Raw genomic sequence first — 20,118 nt, forward strand, 5'->3', positions numbered from 1 at the left:
AACTGCTTAGCTTGGCCTTCCTTGTGTGGTCTTCCATTGTTTGTTCATTTACTCTTTAAACAGAATAGACTGCAGTCATTATTCTGTCCTAAGATTGGAGGTAATATCTTGAAGGTTCATTACTGTTGTTCACCCTAAAGTCTCCTCTTTGCTCTCTCTCTCTCTCTCTTTTTTTTTTTTTCTGTTCTTTGTGGGGTGGGGGGGGCGGGATGTAAATAAGTGTGGAGAATAGCAGAATTTGTATTCATTTGGTTTTTTAAGGTAAAAGTCATTCCAAGTAGCTTCAGGACATGAAATAACCACATTTGTTGTATTGGGAAGCAGGAGGGGGACGCATTAACAAAGGAGGAAAGCTTAATTTTACCTTTAACTCAGTTAAAGGTAACTCAGCTGTGCCAAAGGTGAGCAGTGGGTTTATTTAGGTATTTTGCAAGGTTGCAAACCTGCGTTCTAAATTTCTTATTTAAGCCATATTTGAGAAAAGTAACTGAAATAGGGTGGCATCCTACAGTCTTAAAAGTGAGCTGTCCCCCTTTGTTGTTGTTGATGTTGTCGTTACTTTGATAATTTTATCTCAAATCCAAATTTTGTTTTCGGCCTAAATGTCATGAAAATGTTCTTCACAGAATTTGAGGTGAATCTCTCTTTACCTAATGAAGTCTTTTTGTTTTTCCCTAATAGGAAAGAATTGAGTTATAAGGATACAGGAATTTTTATTTTTAAAATTTTAGGCTTTGATTCAGCCCTCTGATTACCAGAGGTCCTGTGTATGGTAAAACGGATTGAAATTTCAGTTTGTTAGCCTTTTCCCTGTTGGAAAATCTAATAAATAGTAAAAGGACCACAAGACAGGCATCCTCAGCAGGTGGCCTGAATCATCTAGAAACTGGATCACCAGATCATTAACAGTTAAGAACCCAGGCAGAGTTTTCTTTTTTCAATAATTGTCTGCATTTTATTTTCTCTTGCTGGTACATAATTTGCATGTGTAGGTTTGTGGTTCAGATTCCGTATGTTTAATGCTGCTCTTCCAGCCTTTGCCCTATCAGTCGTCCAGGTTAATGCATTTCAATATAAGGGCGTGTCCTCTGTTACAAAAATCAGTGTTCTTGTGAACCCACGCTCCTATCCGGCCCCATCCAAATTAGGCTTCCGAACTAGCCGGCGGTCCCTTTCTTAGGTGTCTACCCATCGAGGGGGTCTTAAGAAGCCACCTCGACTTAATTGCTGGAATTTTCTTTTATTTACGTATAAATGGTTATCTCTCGAGGCCCTGCAGAACTCCTTCTGGAAGACTCTGATTTGGGTCCTAACCGTGGACTAAATTACACGGAATGCCAGTACTCAGTGGTGGGGATGGAGAAGGGCAGGCCGGGCACACGTCGACGACTGTCCGCTGTGAACTAGACCCACGGCCTAGTTGATGCTGAAACGTCCTGGTAACTTATATTTTCCTTTTTGTGTCTCCATTTCACTTAATGATTTTCTATGTATTGTTGCAGACATCTCAACAGTGAGCATGCGCTGGACGATAGAAGTACAGCTCAATGTAGAGTACAAATGCAGGTTGTACAGCAGTTAGAGCTACAGGTAAAGCCACATTTATTTTTAATATTCCCTCAGTATTCCTCAAATTCCTCATTTCTGTAGTGTTCTGAAATGAGTTCCTGTGTACTCATTATTGAATGGAAGGTCCAAAACTGCTTGTTGTCCTTTTTTTCCTCTTCCCTTTTCACTCTTCGGGGAAAGGTCACCTTCGGCTGCTCCTTGAGAGCTGCTGCTCAGGCGTTTCAAAGTTCTGTGCCTCTCTCTGTGTCTGCCTCCGACTGCCCGCTGCCTCTGTGAGCTTTCTGTCTCTCTCGCTCCCTCTTGCTCCCCCTCCCTTGTGTCTCCTCCAAATGGAAAACGTTCTAAGTTAAAAAACTTAAACTTAGTCTGTTGTTAATGTAAGTGCCCTGGGTTGCCAGTATTGCTAACCTGGAGTTAGGGAGCCGAGCCAGGGAGAGAGGCTGAGAGAGAATGGGGGGCGGGGTGGGGGGAAGCACACGCAAGTGTCAGCAGCAAGTACACACACACACGCATACACACACAGACACGTACCCACGCACACACTCAACCGTGCTGTCATAAGTTAACATAGAAGCTGTATGTGGATTTCTTCCTCATGTTAACTTGTCCCCTTCTCTCTCTCTGAGAACCAGGAGTTCAGTGCAGACATTTTAAATATGCACTCATATGCACACACATGCAAACATGTATTCAGATACATTATATATATAGTATGTATACATATATCTTATATACATATGTATATATGTGTGTATAGAGATAAGAAATCTTATATTTGGCAGTCCTTGGGGCCATGTTGAATGTGTTTTGTGACTATAGAAAATAAACTTCTGCCTCTTTTCCTGTGGCTCACAGTTGTGAGGAGGGATGGGGGGCATTCTTTAATGTGGGTTCCACTTCCCGGTGTCACTTGTTGATGAACCACCATATTTTAACAATAATTCCGTTCTTGGTATAATTAATAGAAAATTAGTTTCTAAAAGTAAAAATTGGGTCAGAAATGGAGATTATTAAAATGTACAATTGCAAAAGCCTGACCCTGCAAAACCCCATTTATGCAACCGAGTTCCAAAATGCTTTTGAGTGCTTGATGACTCACTGTGGCTTCTTCCTCTGGCTGGTTTAGTGTAGGCAAGAGGTTAGCCGACTAGGGGAAATTAAAACAATGTTGTACATTATATTGTTACCAGCCATCGAAAAGCCTATTTTGTATGCAAGACAGCAATGCTGAGATATATGGAGAGCCCTAGGCTAAGTACAGAAGATAATTACATTTGGAATTTTACTGAGTTAAGTCATTTACAGCTTCAAATAGTTGCAGAGAAAAATCAGCCAAAACACACTTAAACTTTTTGTTGTGACTTTTCAGGATAGAAAGGATTTTTTTTAATTAGTTATCATCTTATAGGACAAATTACATTTTTTTAGTAAGATTGTCTCAAAAGTTATTTTCCTTAGTTAATATTTTTCTATTCAGACTACAGAGATGAACTTATTAGAACAGTGAGAGATTCATACAGGCAAAGGGCACATCATAAAATCCCCAAATTTTTACGTAAGTCTTTGGAAACATCTTTAAATTTAGCATGTTTCTTCAGAAGGAAAACAGTAGCGTTATTTATCTCCCCCCACCCCCTTCCCTGCCAAAGTTCACTTCAGACTGCTGTGTAGTAAGCCCTTGAAAAATTGGTTTCAACAGAACAAACTTTATGGCTCTTGCTACCTAAAATCTTTATGTATTGGTGATTATAAAGTGATGCAAGTTCTTGCATTTATTTAGTTGATAAAATTAAATTCTCAACATTCAGTTAGAACAAAGTGTTTCACAGTGTCACGGTTTGCCCAAGTAGATGTACCAGACTCCAGATTTGAGAGTGTGGGGCCACTGTTCATTACTGAGGAACTGATTATTGACTTGACTCATTGTTCCTCACTCTCCCCAAGGGCTGCCCAGAGAAGGAAAGGAGTCAGACCATCAGTAAGTCAAGTGATTCTCTCCTGGCAGCTTTAATGTTGTTTTTTGGTGAGTGTGGCCTGGGAGCATTGCAGGCCATTAGGAGGATTCTTTGATTATTTGTGTATTTTATTTATTCATGGATTTCCCTTCATCCTTCAGCCCTAAATCAAACTGAAGGCAGGGTTTTCAACTTGTGATAGAGACCAGAGGAGACCATCCGGCTGGAAGTTACTGTGGGGTCGTTACCTGCGATATTCCTCGTAATATTTTTGCCTGAGAGTTTGCTTTCACGGAGGAAGGGCCAGGCTCATTCTGAAGGGTTTGGTGTCTTCAAGGCAGAGGGAGTTGCCGAAGTGATCACACAATGCTTGTCAAGAATGGGGTTGCCAAACTGCAGGTCAGGAGCCCAATCCCGAGAGCTAAGAAGGGTTCTTGCATTTTGAATAGTGGGGCGGGGTGGGGAGGGGTTATCAAAAGAAGGATAAAGCATGTGAGATTCAGATGCCAGTGTCCATACCTAAGGCTGTATTGGAACATGGCCACGCCCATTCCTTGACGCGTCCTCTACGACCGTGGCTGCTTCAGCATTACAGTAGAAAAGTCAAGTCCTTGCACCAGAGTCGCTTATGGCCTGCCAAGCTGAAAATATTTACTATCTGGCTGGCTGCTCCAGAGGTTTGCCAAACAACCCCTGCTCCAGAGGTTTAAAAAAAAAACCCCATTTACATCATTTTATATAATAGCAACTTGTTCTCTTAGGCTCCTGGCTATCTGAAGGTCTGTGAACCCCTTCTTCTCTCCTCCTTCTTTGCCTTGGTGTATAAAACCATTCTAGTCACCGCGTTGGTCAGGTTTCCCCAACAGCGGTTTCATGTAACAAGTACTTGTCTACCTTGGGGATCATGGAAAAGCAGGCTGATAGTTATTCATTCATTCATTCATTCATTCATCTTACCGATTCGTTTAGCACACATCACCCAGAGCCTGTGACATAGCAGGCACCTCGCTGAGGTCAGTAAAGGGTTGCGAGAGTGAGCAAAATGGTTGACGTTGCCTCCCTGGTTCTTACATTTTAGAGGAAAAACACAGTGTAGGTAAGTAATTTTCTAGTGGCACTGTCCCCTCCTTGGGTAGTGCTAGCTGATACTGATGGGTTCTTGAAAACACTAGAAACACACTCAAAAGAGAGTTTCAGTGCTAGAGAGGGGCCAAATCTGATTTCACCCATTAGGTATTATTCAAGCAGATGAATTTAGTTGTTGGCAAACCCACGCCCTGAGCCAGAGCCAAGAGGTCAGGATTAGATGGAGAGCCTTTGGGCTGCAGATCTGGCACATTGTGGGACTGTCTGGGACAGGGTATACTTAGACCCACCAGCCATCCTACCTGTGGGCTTCCCCTTCCTCTCATGTCAGCATTTCCATGTTTATCCTGTCACATTTGCCATTTCTTGTACCCATGTCTGGAAATGTACTTTTTAATTGACTTAACAAACAGTCGCTGTGCCCATAGGACCTGAGGTGTTGGGGAAACCAGGTCCCTGCAGCAGCCAAGAATACTTTGAAGAGGTGTTCTTATGCTTGAACAGCCTTTCTCTTATTTCCCCTTGGCATCATCCCCCCATTCCCTCCACAGCACACGGACGAATCACCTCCTCCATTCCTCCATTTGGACGCCCTGGGCATGACCAACCCCAAGGCTCCTTCTGTTTGCCCTTCAAGAAGGCATTCCCCAGAACAGGAATTACCTGAACCTCCCAAGTATATTACAGAATTCCTATTCATTAACTTGAATCGGAAAAACATTTGCACAACTTAGCACTACAGAAAAGAGCCGTCAAAGTTGGAACCAACCGTTCCCCCAGGCTGTTCCCCGTATTGTTGGAGGAGCAGTCTTCCCCACCGCGCAGACTCAACAGGCCTTCTCTGCACAGCAGCACTTAGACCTCTGGTGTTTACATCTGGAAGCAAAGTCACACTTGTGCCCCTGTAGAAAAATAATCCCAGTAAGCTCCAGTTGGATCTTAACATCATAGATCAATGGAGGTTCATTATGTCTACCCTAGAACATCATTGCGAAAGGGTTCTATGGGAGAATTCTGCAGGGCTTCATCAGCCAGCATCAGACATGACCCATTAGGAAGGAAAGCCACTTGAGGGCTGTCCATTTCTAGCCCCTCCCCCCCCCGGATCTACACCCCAGAAACCCTCCCTCTGACCCAAAACAGAAGGCCCTTGTGTTTCTTACCTCTAATGAACCCCTCCTAAAGAATTAGGCGAAAAATAATTTTAATAACCATTGTTGGCCTCAGGGGATCCTGGCTTGAGAAATTTCCTTTCTTGGTGCTACCTATGCAATGCTATACTTGAATCACATGAAAAGTGTTCACGGTTCCAGTGTTGAGAGATAAGGCAACCAGCCAGAAATCAAGATGATGGGCTACGAAGTCTGACTTAGGCCTATACCGTCAGCATTGAGTGTGAAATGCGTTCATATTGTTAATTTTGTGGGAAGCTACCACGATATATAATGCATGTTTTCCTAGCAGTGGACTCATTATGTGGAGCTTGTTAACAGAATGCTTAATTCACTTCTTGTGTTGCTCCCTGTCACTGGTCTCGGAGGGAAGAGAGGTCAAGAAGATGTCCTAGTGGGCATTCTGAACCTTCCAGAATATTTCTAACCACATTTCACTGTTATGAAGACAGTTGTAATCTTTGACATTTTAGCAATGGATCCGATGGTGATTAACCCCATCTACTACCTGGAAGCCCACCCTTGTAGAGAATTTGTTTGCGTGCTTGTACATATACGCACCTAACCTCAAGGTGGATGGACACCATAGTAATCCTTTGGGTAAAGAACATGGCTTTTTGAGGTGAGGGCATGTATTAAGATTTTATCTCTTAGATGCTTTCTTTTGACAGATTCTTCTGGATGCTGTGTCGACAAGAGGATAGGTTAGAACTGGAGGGGCGTGATGTTCCCACAATCAACATGCATGGTCTTACGTAGGTCATGAAGTGTGCACACACACACACACACACACACACACACACACAACGAGACAGAGGAGCCACAGACACAGGATGCGGAAATAGGTTGAGATTAAGAACGGCCCAGCCATATACCATCGGCAGGCTGGTAAGGCAGCATCTGAATCTGCTTTCACACTCGAGCACCAGCCAGCGTGCCCAGAGGATTTACACTCATATGGACCTACTTGCCTGGGCTCCTTAGGTGGGAAATGCTCGTGAACGGCCTCAGCCGGTAGGCTGTGAGTGAGGTGGCATACGGGCTATCTCCGTGGCTAGGCTGGAATCCCGTCTTGGGAAAAGGGAAAAGCATCCGATTGAACAGACAGGAAAAAGTCTTCAGACAGATTTCCCTATCTCAGAAAGCCAAGACATTCATGGCATAGATCAGTTTTTCTGGCCACATATGTTGGTTTTAACGATCGCGTGACCTTGCCCAGTTGTCAGTGCGTATGTATGAACCCCCGGGGTGTGCAGATGGGTTTCGAAGGAAGGAAAGAAGCCTTGGAGAGCCAGTGTTTCCTCACGTCCACAGCTCAGCATGTCAGGAGCCAGGGCCCAGGGCAGGATTCCTACAATCCCTCAGCCTCTAAACCCCTTAAAGTGAACCCTGAAAGCAACCAAGAGGAGAATGAGCCCACCAAACCGATGGGGATGCTCTGGCTGACCTAAGCAGGAGGGTGGGAGTGGAGGGGTGGGACTTTTTGTCTTTAATAATTTGATTCCATTCGGTTACCGTTTATCAGGCTCCTCTTGTATTCGGAGCACTGGATTGAGATAAGCAAGACAGCCTCTTCCTTCCTGGGTGTGCAGCCTAGCAGGGAGGAAAGACTAGCCCACCTCTCCACACCAGGCGGGGTTCATAAGAGGAAGCATAAGAGGCATGGCAGGGCGGACTCGGCAACGGGCAAGGGCAAGTACGTTCCAGGCCAAGAGAGCCATGTAAGCATTGGCCTTGATCGTAGTGTGAGGGAGGATAGAAGAGTGGATGTTCTTTCTTCAGTCCATCTCTCTGTTCCTTGGGAAGCAGGGGGACCAGACTTCACAGTTGGCCTTCCTGGGACTTGGGATTTCCAGTTTCAAAACTGGGAAAGTACCTGGCAAAATGGAATGAGTTGTTCACAGACATGATCACTTTGAATCCAGTGGCTTTGGAAGAGAGCGGTTTAACGTGCCCTGTTCTGTTTATAATTTATAAAGGACCTGGGAAGCCATCGAAAGGGTATTTACTGAGTTCCTACTGTATGCCGAGGCAGTGTGCTCGGTACTTCCTACTCCTGATTTCACGGAATCCTCACAACCTCCCCGTGAGGAGATGCTTCCCGAATTCCTCAGTTGTAAGAATCATTTTTTTAACGGAAAACAGAACATTTGGAAATCAGACATCGAATGAGCATGTGCCTTTCTTCTCCTCTGAAAAGGTGTTCCTAAGTCACCGAGGACGAGTTACTGGCCCTTAGAGTGAAAGAAAGAATTCTCTGTGTCTCTCCTCTTCCAGATGAGGAAACTGGAGCGTAGAAGGTCTAATTCAGTTGTTCAAAGCCGATGGAGATACTGGGCAACGCTCAGGGGTCTAGCCCAGCCCGTGTAGCATGCACCTCCTTTGGCGACGCTGCTGCCTTGCACTTTTCATGCGGGGTCATCCTGGTTCGCTGAGGGTCTGCGTATGACACGCAGGCGTTGCACACCACTGGTTTTACAACCAGACTGGGGAAGCCAAGCCTTTCTCTGCCTCTTCCGGCTCCCTCCTCAGCAACCGACAACAGCCAGACGGGGCTGGAACTCGGTGACACAGGAATCACTTGGAAGTTTTCTAAATCATCCACAGCAGGAACTGTAAGCTCCAAGAAAACATCAGCAGGGCGAAAAGTGCACAAGTTTCAATAGCAGAAAGAGACATTAAGACATTAAGCCTAACACAGATCAATTACTGTGGGAACTTCACGTGTGATTACTCTGCCATTAGCGGTGCTGTTGGTAATCACACCAGCTTCCTGGACTTCTGCAAATATATTCTCTTCGCCTAACCCCAGTGAAGGCGACACTCGGGACAGTTCTTCCCAGCAGTGGTCCGCCTCCGGAGCCTCCCGACTCTCCCTGAGTCAGCTCAGAGCATGTGGGGAAGACGGCCTGATGGCATCATCGCTGCCTAGTGTCACTGCTTTGTGACTAGAGCCAAGAAAAAGAAGAGGGGGTCTCTGGGTTTCTCACTTCCACGTCCCTCTTTGAAAACCAAGACACTTATTTTTCATAATTTAAAATCCTGCTTAACTCTGGGAGCATTAGAATTCCTAGACTATGACTGAGTATTAGTGTGCGTCTGCTTTAAATGTCAAGAGAGTCTTTAATAACAACACGTAAGGAATGTTAAGACGGTGACAGAATACAATAAAAGTAGGGAAATTCTTCCATTGGGGTGAAATGAGCCATAGGTTGCCTACCACCTGAGAGCCGCAGTTGTGTTAAAGAAATCATTTAGAAGTTTTCACTGGCACTGAGCTTGGAAGGCATGTGAATGACCAGAGTTTGATAAGTGGGTCAAAAAGAACTCTTTGGTAAATACTCAGGTAGAAGATTTCATCGCCCCTCCTTCCAAATCGCGGGTTTTTTTTTTTTTTCTTGTTTTTCTTTTGATCATACATACTTTAGAGACCCATAAAATGGGTCTGCATCTGCCTCGATCAGTTGCGTTTGGGTCCTCACCGTATATAAAACGAGACAGCTGCTGTGAAGACTTATTCAGTCCATGGCAGAGTCTTGATTCCCAAAACCAACGCATTAAACCTAGACACATGGGATCCTTATTAAAATGTTTACTCCCACATCCCCTCGCTTGGCATGTTGGGCTTATTAGCGAGTTTAGGTGATATCCCAGTCAATTAAATTGGGGACTGTCATTGTCTGGGAATACTCCCAGCTTGCCTGCCCTTCCATGGGGGGCCTGCTGAAGCTCTGTATCTCCCCCTGCCTTGGAGGTTCTGCGGCGGTGGTTCAGCATAGGTGGGGTAGGAAGAGCGGCAAGTATCCTGTGTTTTCAGTTCGCATCCCAGGTGCCTCTTACCGTCACATCAGAGGGGGAAAGTCTGACCAGGCGTCCCGCACCTAGAATTCTAGCCTTACCTCTGCCCCTTCCCAGCTCCGCGATCTTAGGTGAGTTCACCCTTGTAGCCTCAGTTTCCCCAACTGTGAAACACGAGAGTAGAAAGAGGATTTGAAGTAGCCACAACAGTCTTTGCCTCTGTGCAATCAAAGGAGTCCCTTGGTGCGTTCTTCTCATCCGTCCTCAGTAATTCAGACATTTTTACGCATCCAGAATCCTTCATTTATTTCAGATTCTGTTTCTCACAAGTGAGAACCGCCAAATTGGGCTTAAAATGATTAGTCCTCCAGACAACATATAAAGTGATTATGTTAAATGAACCTAAAACCGGGTTCCCTTTTCTCTGCTAAAAGAATGAGTTTAATCTCCTCAGTTTTTATCTTTGAAGATGTTGAATGGAGCTCCTTGCCATCGGCGGTTATCAGTGTGTCCTAAGCGATACAAGCGGTCCCGCCTTTCACACCCCAGACGGGCTAAAACCTAATTTGAGGCCATGGTTAATAGAAGAGGGGATGACCTATATCAGCCAAGGGGAGAAAAAGCATTTGCCTAGGATGAGGGAAAAGAGACCACAAGAACCAAAGAAATCAATCCATAAGCAATGGGCTTCATCTCTCCTACGATTTCTGTTCCATTCTTCAAAACATCAAAATTCTCTCCCCAGCTAGGCCCACTGCACACCCCACTGAACTCCTGTCCCATGGACCCAGGTTCCAAGCACATACTTAACCAGCTGAAGTCCAAATAGACTAGACTGATGTAACTTTCCTTTAAAGAAAGTTAGATATTTCTGAGCATCCGTGAAGCACCAGGCTCTATGCTAAGCTTGTTATGTGAAGAACTTATCTAATCCTCAAAACAACTCTTCAGCGTTCAGAGATTATTATTCCATATTTAGAAGAAGAAACTAAATACTTGAAAAGGTTACATAATGTGCTCAGAGTTGCAGAGCCAGAATTTGAATGTAGCATAGTGTGATTTCAGTGCCTACGACCTTCATCCATTTTCACTCTGCTGTCTCCCTCCAAAATTGGAGAACAACCTGCTAATAAACAAATATTGTATGAGCAGTTCCCCTCAATGTGGGGCCCGTCGGCATTCCTTTCATACCAGATACCCCTCCTGTATCCACCAGGAAAACTTTTAGTAATTTCTGATAACACAACATAAAAAATTGTTTTAATTTGACAACGCAAATTTTTAGTTGACCTTTGGAGTACATTTCTCATCCTTTGCTTTGCTTTGCATGCAATTCAGTTGATGACGGAATGCTGGAATATATACCTGCTAATATTAAATATTTGTATTGTCCTATTATAAGAATGAAAGGATGCCGTGAAAAGGGATAGGGATGCTGAGCTCATGGAATGATGGCAGAAAAAGTAATAATGAATCCAAAAGCTTTTTGAAGGGCCACTGAATATTAAAGTGCAGGACAGCCCCAGTAGAGAGGGGATGTGGTTTCAGTAGGTATAAAAGATTAGCCTTTTTGCCTAAAACAACAAAAAGTGAATTTGGCAGGTGAGGTTTTTGGGTTTTTTGTTTTGTTTTGTTTTGTTTTGTTTTAATTGTTAAAAGGATTTGTGTTAGCGTTAGAGCTGTAACTGATGGTAAAAATCCAGAACACATCTAAGAATGTATTACACGCTAGTTAGCACTGATCAAACAAAAACAGAAACTTGGAATTTTGCCTTTTTTTCTGTAACCTTGCCCATCTTTAATAACAGAGCTAGGCTGGTAGAATTAAGGGTGAGGCAAAATAAGGAACCTGGGTAATTCTCAAAATGGACAGTGAATTTTACGTTAATATTCTCATGGAGAAGTGAGAAAATGTCTCCATGGCAGTGACCTCCAGGGTTTAAGGATGTGTCTTTGTGTACAAACTGTATGTATATGTTTGCGACATTGTGTTATTACATTTGACCAGTAAAATGTCAGCATCTTAGACATCTGGATGGAACATAGGGTTGATGATTCCTTCTGATGCTGGGAATTTGGATTTCCTTCTCCTTGGTCTTGGTTAATTGCTACATCAACAGTGTTTACCCCCAAATTAAGTCACAATTAATATTCATCAGACTCTTAAGTAAATATCACCTCTCACCCTTTAATCTGTAATGTTCAGTACAGCAGACTACTTGTTTTTTAAAAAGAATAATAGATATGCCTTCATTCCTTCTGCCTCATGATAACTTTTAAGACAAAGCATTTTTTTAGAATTCTAAGAATATTTTGGTTCTAACATCTAAAAACTTAAAACACAGTTAAAAAAAAAAAAAGCAAAAAAAAAAAAAAAACCCCAAACCGAATAACTACAGAAATACAAATAGCTGTAGAAGAATGCCACTGTGAACATTTTAATTGTTTTAACTGAGCCACTTTGGAAAACTAAATTCCTTTGGCATTATGTGTTCAGAGCATCTTTGAGTTTGGCCGTTCAATAACTTACTAAAGCACAGAAGATGAATAACGTAAAGTGGCTCCTAATATGGTATCATTTTCATTTCCTGTTTGTTGAAAGATAAATGCTAACACTGTAAGGCTTTTTTTCTTCTTCTTAATTTATTCCTCCCTGCACCACAAGGGAATAAAAAGGAAAAAAAAATCAAATGTGATACGGCTTGAGACTGAGTCATCCAGCCAGGATAAGCCAAAAACCTTTTTCTCCCTTGCTTTCGTACCTTTTCCCTTTCCTCTGTCTTTCCCCAAATGCTGAAACACCTCTTTTCCCTTAGGAAACACCTTTATTTTTAAAATGTCCTGTTTGACTTTTATTTTGGAATAATTCAGCCTAGGAAAAATTCATATTTCTTTTTTCTTTTTTTAATTGTTTTTTGTTTTTTTTTTTTAGATTTTATTTTGGGGGCACCTGGATGGCTCAGTCAGTCGAGCCTCTAACCTCGGTTTCGGCTCAGGTCATGATCTCGGGGTCATGAGATGGAGCCTTGAGTCAGTCTCCATGCTCAGTGCTGAGTCTGCTTGAGGTTCTCTCCTCCCTTCCTCTCTGCCCCTCCCCCTGTTCACGCTCTCTCCCTCTCTAAAATAAATAAATAAACTAATAAATAAAATCTTTTTTTTTTTTTTTTAAAGAAGAAGATTCTGTTTAAGCAATCTGTACACCCCACGTGGGGCTCGAATTCACAAACCCTGAACTCTTCACACGCTCTATGAACTGAGTCAGCCAAGTGCCCCCCAAACTTGATATATCAAAGAGTTAAGGTTAATTATATGACATAGAAGAAATGAGTCCTTCCCCAGTTCAAAGGCATTATTTTGGACAAATGGTCTATAAAAGCACTACTCTTTAAAAAAAAAAAAAGTGCTACTCTAAGACTCTCTCTGCCTCTCTCTTGCTTTCTCACTCTCTCTCTCCCTCTGTCACTCACTCATTCATTAATGTCTTCCACATTTTCCCCAAATTGCACAGCTCTTCTCCTAACTATACCTTTATCTTTTAGAGATCTACTTCCCACTTACCTTACAGAGGTAATTATTATCATGTCTGGTGTTTTCGCTGTAAGCGTCTTTGCTCTAGACCTCTCTGCCGCAGTCATTTACACCACAGAACTAATTGTCCTTAGGCAATTTTGCCCTAAGAAATTAAAAATAAATAATAATAACTGGTTGACATTTTGGTTTGACAGTTTGGTTTCATTTCTTCATTGACAAAGTACTTCCATGTTTGTATTATATAAATCGTAGCCCTTGTAATGGTGTACATGGTGGCCCAGATTTTCCAATCCTCATGTCCTGTAGAACTTTGGAATGTCTCTCCATGGGCATGAGACCATATGTCAAGAACAAGCGACCATGTAGAAGGCCTTCACGGCACCATACAGAGCTCAGTTACAAACATGTATTCTGGTATTTGGAAACGAGTATCTCTCCTTAATGACAGAAGGAATTGTATCGGTAAAGGAAAAAGTACAGTGCTGAATGGGAATGAATGAGAACAATCAGAAAATGTATGATTCTGTGAATAATTGGAAGATAAGTGAAGTGCTTTGATACAATCCACAAAATAAAACCCGTTACTTATGCTGGATTGCCATCAGTCTGCACTGTACACTTTGGAATGGATTCAAATGTTTTATATGGAGAAGCCGTTTCATTTGTTATTCATTTTTTCTGTTTCATTTTGTCCTTTTTCGGGAACATCCCGCTCTCATTTGTCATGATCCTATCTTTTATGGTGAAATTGTCCTACGGCCAATTAGTTGTGTGGCAAAGATGCTTATGGTGAAACCACCTATAATCAATTATTCTGCATCCCCTGTGCCCAGCTGCCCTTGAATTATCAAAAATACCATCACGATAAAGAGTTCAGGGCAAGCAAAAAAGAAGGAGCATCTAGTAGTATTTTGAGTGCGATGATGTACATCAGGTTAGAAACTTGTGTTTCTCCAGAAGGTAATTTTTTGTACAATGAGACGACTTCCAATTTTTGTTAAGATGAGACTGACATATAGCAGGCACTCAAATACTGAGTACATGAATGATGAGGCTTAATTCTATATTTGCTTGAAGATGAGACCTGGTCAGCCCTTGTCCTTGTGCCTGCCCTACCAGTATTGTTCAGCCACACTGTGCTTAGCTACGCCCACCTGTTAAGGAGGATGAACTTAATTCTGCACAAATGCATCCATGCATCTAAGAGCTCTTCCACAACCACAAAAGATGAATTTTACGAGGGTTACCCACCTCACTCGCTTTCCTTTGGCTTGTTCGTGAATAAGATTGGTTAATAGGCATGATTCACGTTTCTGTCTTTTAGCTGTCTGTGTTCTATGGGACTCCTTGGTGCCAGCAGGCCTAGAACTTCCCAGTTAAAAGCTCATGCGTCTTGTGTTGAGAAATCTCACACCGACACCTCCAGTCGCTTCGAGTTTGGCAATGGTCGTGTAGATTTCAAAAACGATTAAGCAATGAGAAAGATTTTGTCATGTGCCGTGGTGCTATAGTTTAATTTGGAATATGTATCCTTTCGGATGTTAAAATAGTAATGCATCTGTATTCAAAGAAATAACAGAGCATTTCCTTCCCACTAGCTTGCAAAAGACAAAGAGCGCCTGCAAGCCATGATGACCCATCTGCACGTGAAGTCTACGGAACCCAAAGCTGCCCCTCAACCCGTAAGTACCGAGCTCTCCGCCAAGGGCAGACCCCACAGTATCTCTTCACTGTTTCCCACCCCGAGCAATGGAGACCGGATGGTATACTCTGGCAGCTGCTCGAATTGAAGGACTTAAGTTCAGCTGACTGTTTCTGGGTACCTTGGAGGAAGAGGGCAGAGTGCAAGGCATTTATTTAAGAAGATCGAGGATGACTCAGATCCTTGGCCATGGGATGGGGCCCAGCAACTAGCTCTTCGGGACAGACAAGTGGTGCTCTAGCAGGGTATGACAGTATAGGACGATTGGTCACTGGGAGGGAGTGGAAGCCTTTCTGAACGGTGGGAATGCAGAACGAAGACCGGCAGACCATAGAGTCAAGAGAAAAAGGCATTTCAGCCTGGGTTAGCTGAGGCACAGCGGGTATGAGAAAGGGAGGGAGGGCTAGTCCTGTGTAAATGTAACAGAGGAAAGAAAACACACTCTCAGAATAATTGGAGGCTAAAATTATGGAGGGCATCCAATGGTTACTAGAGAATTAAAAGTGAATATTACTCTTTTGCAGTTAGGAGACCAAACACGGTACGCTGCAATTACATTTAACTTTTAGGAATCTCCTACTTCTTGCCTTGTTCCTTTTTCCTTAACCTTGAAGAGTGCCATCCAAGCACAGACAGTTAATATCGAAGCAGAAGGATGGTTTCTAAACCCCAAATCCTGTCTTGGGCCTCATTCCTTGCTATAAATTGATCGCTTTAACAGTTGTATTTCTCATATACTTATATTTCTAAAAATCTCTTAGTAGCTTCCACTGATTATTCAACATGGAGAGAGTGCTGTGCTTCTTGATTTTTAAGATTTGTAAAATTTAAAGGTACACTGCCTTTATTTGATTTTGCTTGGAGTCACTGTGTGAAAATTAATTGAGCGTTGACGATCTATAGTTAGTACCAGCAATTTTAATCAATACGCAATGATGCGGCGTAATGGCAAAGTATTGGTTTATCTGTTTTGACTGATTTTTTTCTATAAATAAAGCAAACATACACCCATATATGTATGATTTATGGTGATAGAAATAAAACGGAGTCAGACTATTAACCCAGCAAATATGGTAGCCTGCCAAGATGCAGTTGGCAGACAAAATTAATGTCTGAAACAGAACACATTACTGAGATATAGGACATAAAATCATTAAACACTTTGTGCATCCATTTTTACTAGGAAAGAGCCCTTGGTTTCCATGTGTTTTGCAGCAAGTGGCTACAGGACTGAATGTGTAGGCTACCAAAAAGAACGGGAAAGAGAAACCGAGGCCATTCTGTGTTGTGGGTTCGGTAGTCAGCTCTGCTGTCTGTCCTGCCCTCATCAGCCCCTCCTTTTAAGGAGTGTCCTTGGGACAAATGGGAGCCCAGTCAAGGCAAGTTGGTAAGATCCGGAAATGACTTGATGGAGTTCTTCAGTGGGCACAGGTGGTTGCGAAGGGCATCGATTGCCTTCTGAACTCTCTTCACGTTGCTTTTGTTGGAGATTCTCCTCCATCTCAGGATGAAGGTTTGAGTCTTTAAACCTGTAATAAGGGGGAGAGTGAGATTATCTCCTCCTTCCTCCGTGGATTAAAAGCAGTGACAGAACCATGTTTAGACTCCAGACATTAGGATGGACTCACGTTGTATGATAGGGCTCCTTGAATAGAAGGAGGAGAGATAAAAGTGGGGAAAGAGTTGTGAAACCCCAGGGGGCACTCAGTGAGTGATGGGGCTGGGTGTTGGCAGAGAGCGCCCTGCAGGTAAGCCTGCATAGGCCAGGAAAGGAAAGGACCGTTGGGAACCAGAAAACAGGGAAAAGCAGTCCCGGGGGAAATGCACAGGGAAGGAAGGTTTGTCTTGATTAGTATTTAAAAAAAAAAAAATGTTTTACATTCTAGAAAATTATAACTTTGAAGGGGACCTCCTACTAAATTTATTTTTAACTGTTCTATTGAAAATTCTCTACCACTAGTCAACATTATCTCTTAGTAGCTCAGCACAGTATTTCTTTATTAAAAGAAATAGGCACGAATATTTTTGACTGAAAAATTAATAGCTTTTGAATTCATACACAGCAGGTTTTCTTTTGCAAAGAAGTCCAATATCGCTGCACAGCACTTCTATAACCATTTATTTAGTGTCCAAGTCAAACCTTTGACAGTTAGAGCAGCGCTACAAGCCAATATAAAGAACTCCAAGATGTAAACCAACAATAGGCCGTCTGTGTGAGGTTTGCCATTGTCAAATACATAGATTGTTTGGATTAGTTTATGTAAATGTACTGTTGTATTACCCTTTGGAAAAAAAAAGATCACATTTGTGTATGAAAAGTGGTTCCCTTCACAGGCAGCATTATAAATTCCTTATCCTTTAACTTACATGTAAGAAGTAAAAATTGGTGCCTGACAAGCAGATATTGCGTGACACTCTGTTGCCAGAGTGAACCTGCCTTCTTTTCATTTATTGGAAAATAGAAAATTTTATTATAGATACCATCTTATAAATCAGGAATTATTAAAATACGTATAGGTGAGGCATTGGGAAATTAATTATAAAAGGTAGACGTGTAGTGTCTTGCATAAATTTTTACTTTCCTTGCCCAAAAAAGGGGGAAAATAAAAAGGCACACACGTTGAGCAGACCCATGAGTCTTTCAACTTTAGGAATACAGAGCTATCTGATGATCGTTTCTAAGGTGCCAACGATTCCTTTTTTGCCTGTAATTAATTTATTCCACCTTAAATAATGGAATGCACAGTATGTCCTTCTAGAATCTTTGATTTGAAATAAGCAGTCACCAGAATTCAAATCTAACCATAGATGGGGACTTTCATGTTGCAGCCTTGCCAGTAAGTTGATGATGTTTTTTCTTTTTTCCATTTCTGTTTAAAAGGAACTTCATGTTTATTTTAAAATTCTTAGTCACTAAGTGATAGAATGCTTTGCTGTAAACGTTGCTTTTCACTAAATGCCATTTGGGTGGTAAGTGTCATTTGTTGTATCCAGTCATCCAACCAGTCCCTCTTTCATTGCATCGGAGAAGCTGCCAAAACCTTCTTGGACTGTCCTTACATCAGCTCATAGACGCATTCCCTGGACCCTGTTGCGGAACTCGTCTTCCCATGTGGGTCTTTGGGGGATATGCTCACTTCAGGACAGTCCTGAGTTTTTAGATGTAGCTCTAAGCTCAACCCGCACGGGGACGTGCATCGGTGAGCCTTCCTGTCCTCCAGACACCTTCAACAGCACCTCTCCCCGCTTGCCATAAAAGTCTTCACACCAAAGAAAACCTTTCCTTTTGGAATTACACCCAGGACGCAACACGGCACAGTATTTCTGGAAAGGGAATCCCTGTGTTTCAAGTCAAGGTGTTTTATCATCAAGTATTTATGAAGGATGCTGCTAAAAACACAGAGCAGTAAAACAAGAGAGCCCCATCCCTGCCCCCGAGGTGCTGGAGTCTCGAGGGACACACACTCACAGCGTGGATCGTGCCGTGTGTCCGTGGAACTGCCAATGTGCAGCGGGCGTTCCGGGAGATGTGGTGTGTGAGAGGAACGGGAAGAAAGGGAAAGGAGTCAGATCTGTGAATCTTTCCTTGGGTTCAGAGGATGCACTTGCGTCCATGTGTCTCTGAGGAAGCCATGTCACAAGGAGGAAGCAAAGGACCAGCCAGCATCAGATAAAATAGGCTTTCCGTTTTTTAATTTATTTCACTTGTAAGCTTCTGATTTTCTGAACCCTGGACCCTGGATGGAAAAGGATATGTCAAAGTTTCCCAGAGCAGCTGTATATTCTAGCCTTTGGGTATGGACAATGAGAAAAGCCTTTTTTTTTTTTTTTTAAATTTATTTGACAGAGAGAGACAGCGAGAAAAGGGGAACACCAGCAGGGGGAGTGGGAGAGGGAGAACAGGCTTCCTGCGGAGCAGGGTGCCCGATGCGGGGCTCGATCCCAGGACCCTGGGATCATGACCTGAGCCAAAGGCAGATGCTGAAGGACTGAGCCACCAAGGTGCCCCTCCTTTTTAAATTTTATTTATTAGAGAATGAGAGCATGAGACGGGGGGAGGGTCAGAGGGAGAAGCCAACTCCCCACTGAGCAGGGAACCTGAAGTGGAATTCGATCCCAAAACCCTGGGATCATGACCTGAGCCTAAAGGCAGTCTCTTAACCAACTGAGTCACCCAAGCGCCCCAAGGGAAAAGCCTTTCTTGGCATATGTTGAGAAGGGCCAAATTTGCTATGAGTTTAAAAGATCCTTCTCTTTTCCATGGGAAGAGAAGCAAAAAAATCAGACAAGAGTAAACTCTCCTAATGAGACAGACGGATATTCTTTTGTTCCAGACTCGGTAACAATCTCAAAGTAAACACCAAAGCTTACTGCTTTGGGGTTCATGTCTCCATGCTTGCTCCGTGGAGAATTTGCCAAGCTGTCTCCTTGGAGGAGAGAAGTGTAACTCAGAGGACAAAACAACAACAAAAAGAAGCATGTCTGTGTTAGGGCTTTATTAAGTTGTAAAGGGTTTTTTAAGAAGACTTCCTCATCATGTCAGGAAAATCCCATAAATCGTATGTTATAATCTCAGAGGACAGGAGAGGTGCAGGCCTGGCTTCGGGGTATTCCTGCACACCAGAAACCTCCTGATCCTGGAAAAACCACATTCCTTCAGATTTGGTGGGCAAGTAATTATAGCGTAGGTAGTATATCCTTCTTTATGAAAATGTTATAAAACGCTTACAGGAACTTGGATATTTGAAGCAAGATGCAGTATTACATTTTCCTTCTTACGCATTCTCTTTTCCTCCAACCATAGCAATTAGGACTGTTTTGAAATAGTTTTTAGCTACTATAAAAACAAAGTGTCCCTCCCCCCCTCCCGTAAAAGGGGTCTTTTAACTCTTAAAGCAATGGCTGCTCCTTTGGGCTGCTTGCAGGCCTTGCCCTAGGCCTAGAGAAACAATATTAGGCAGTCATAAAAGATTCTCTAGCACAACACACACAAGCTGTTTTTCTGTGCTGTTTCTCATGAAGCCCTGCCCCCCTCCCCCTCTCCCCCCTGCACACATCCCCGGCCCCGTACCGCCACTTTCTCATTCACTGCCCTATGGTAGCGCCTGGCCCAGGGCAGTCCCAGGGCCAGGCTCGAGGAGCACCGACCACAGCACCCCCCTGCCCCGGCCCAGCCTCCCCACGGACGTCCCTCCCCACGGACGGACGTGGCCTCAGGAAGGCCGGCCGTCTCCGAACGCCAGTGAGTCGTGTCTAGCAACTGTGTGTCGTTCACACAGGCCCGGAGCCCACTTAGGGCCGTCCC

General features: G+C 43.2%; 1 protein-coding gene across 7 annotated transcripts in view; it reads left to right on the plus strand.

Annotated features, from left to right (window-relative positions):
- The window catches only part of FOXP1 (forkhead box P1), a 578,496-nt gene that overhangs the window by 535,611 nt on the left and 22,767 nt on the right, over positions 1-20,118 (plus strand). For all 7 annotated transcript variants that reach the window (XM_080822733.1, XM_080822734.1, XM_080822735.1 and 4 more), the window contains 2 exons: positions 1,503-1,590; positions 14,710-14,793. In XM_080822733.1, the coding sequence (XP_080678859.1) occupies positions 1,503-1,590; positions 14,710-14,793 (172 nt within the window). The remainder of the gene's footprint in view (positions 1-1,502; positions 1,591-14,709; positions 14,794-20,118) is intronic.

The sequence above is a fragment of the Martes martes genome (genome assembly GCF_963455335.1).
Source record: "Martes martes genome assembly, chromosome: 1".
Classification (NCBI taxonomy): Eukaryota; Metazoa; Chordata; class Mammalia; order Carnivora; family Mustelidae; genus Martes; species Martes martes.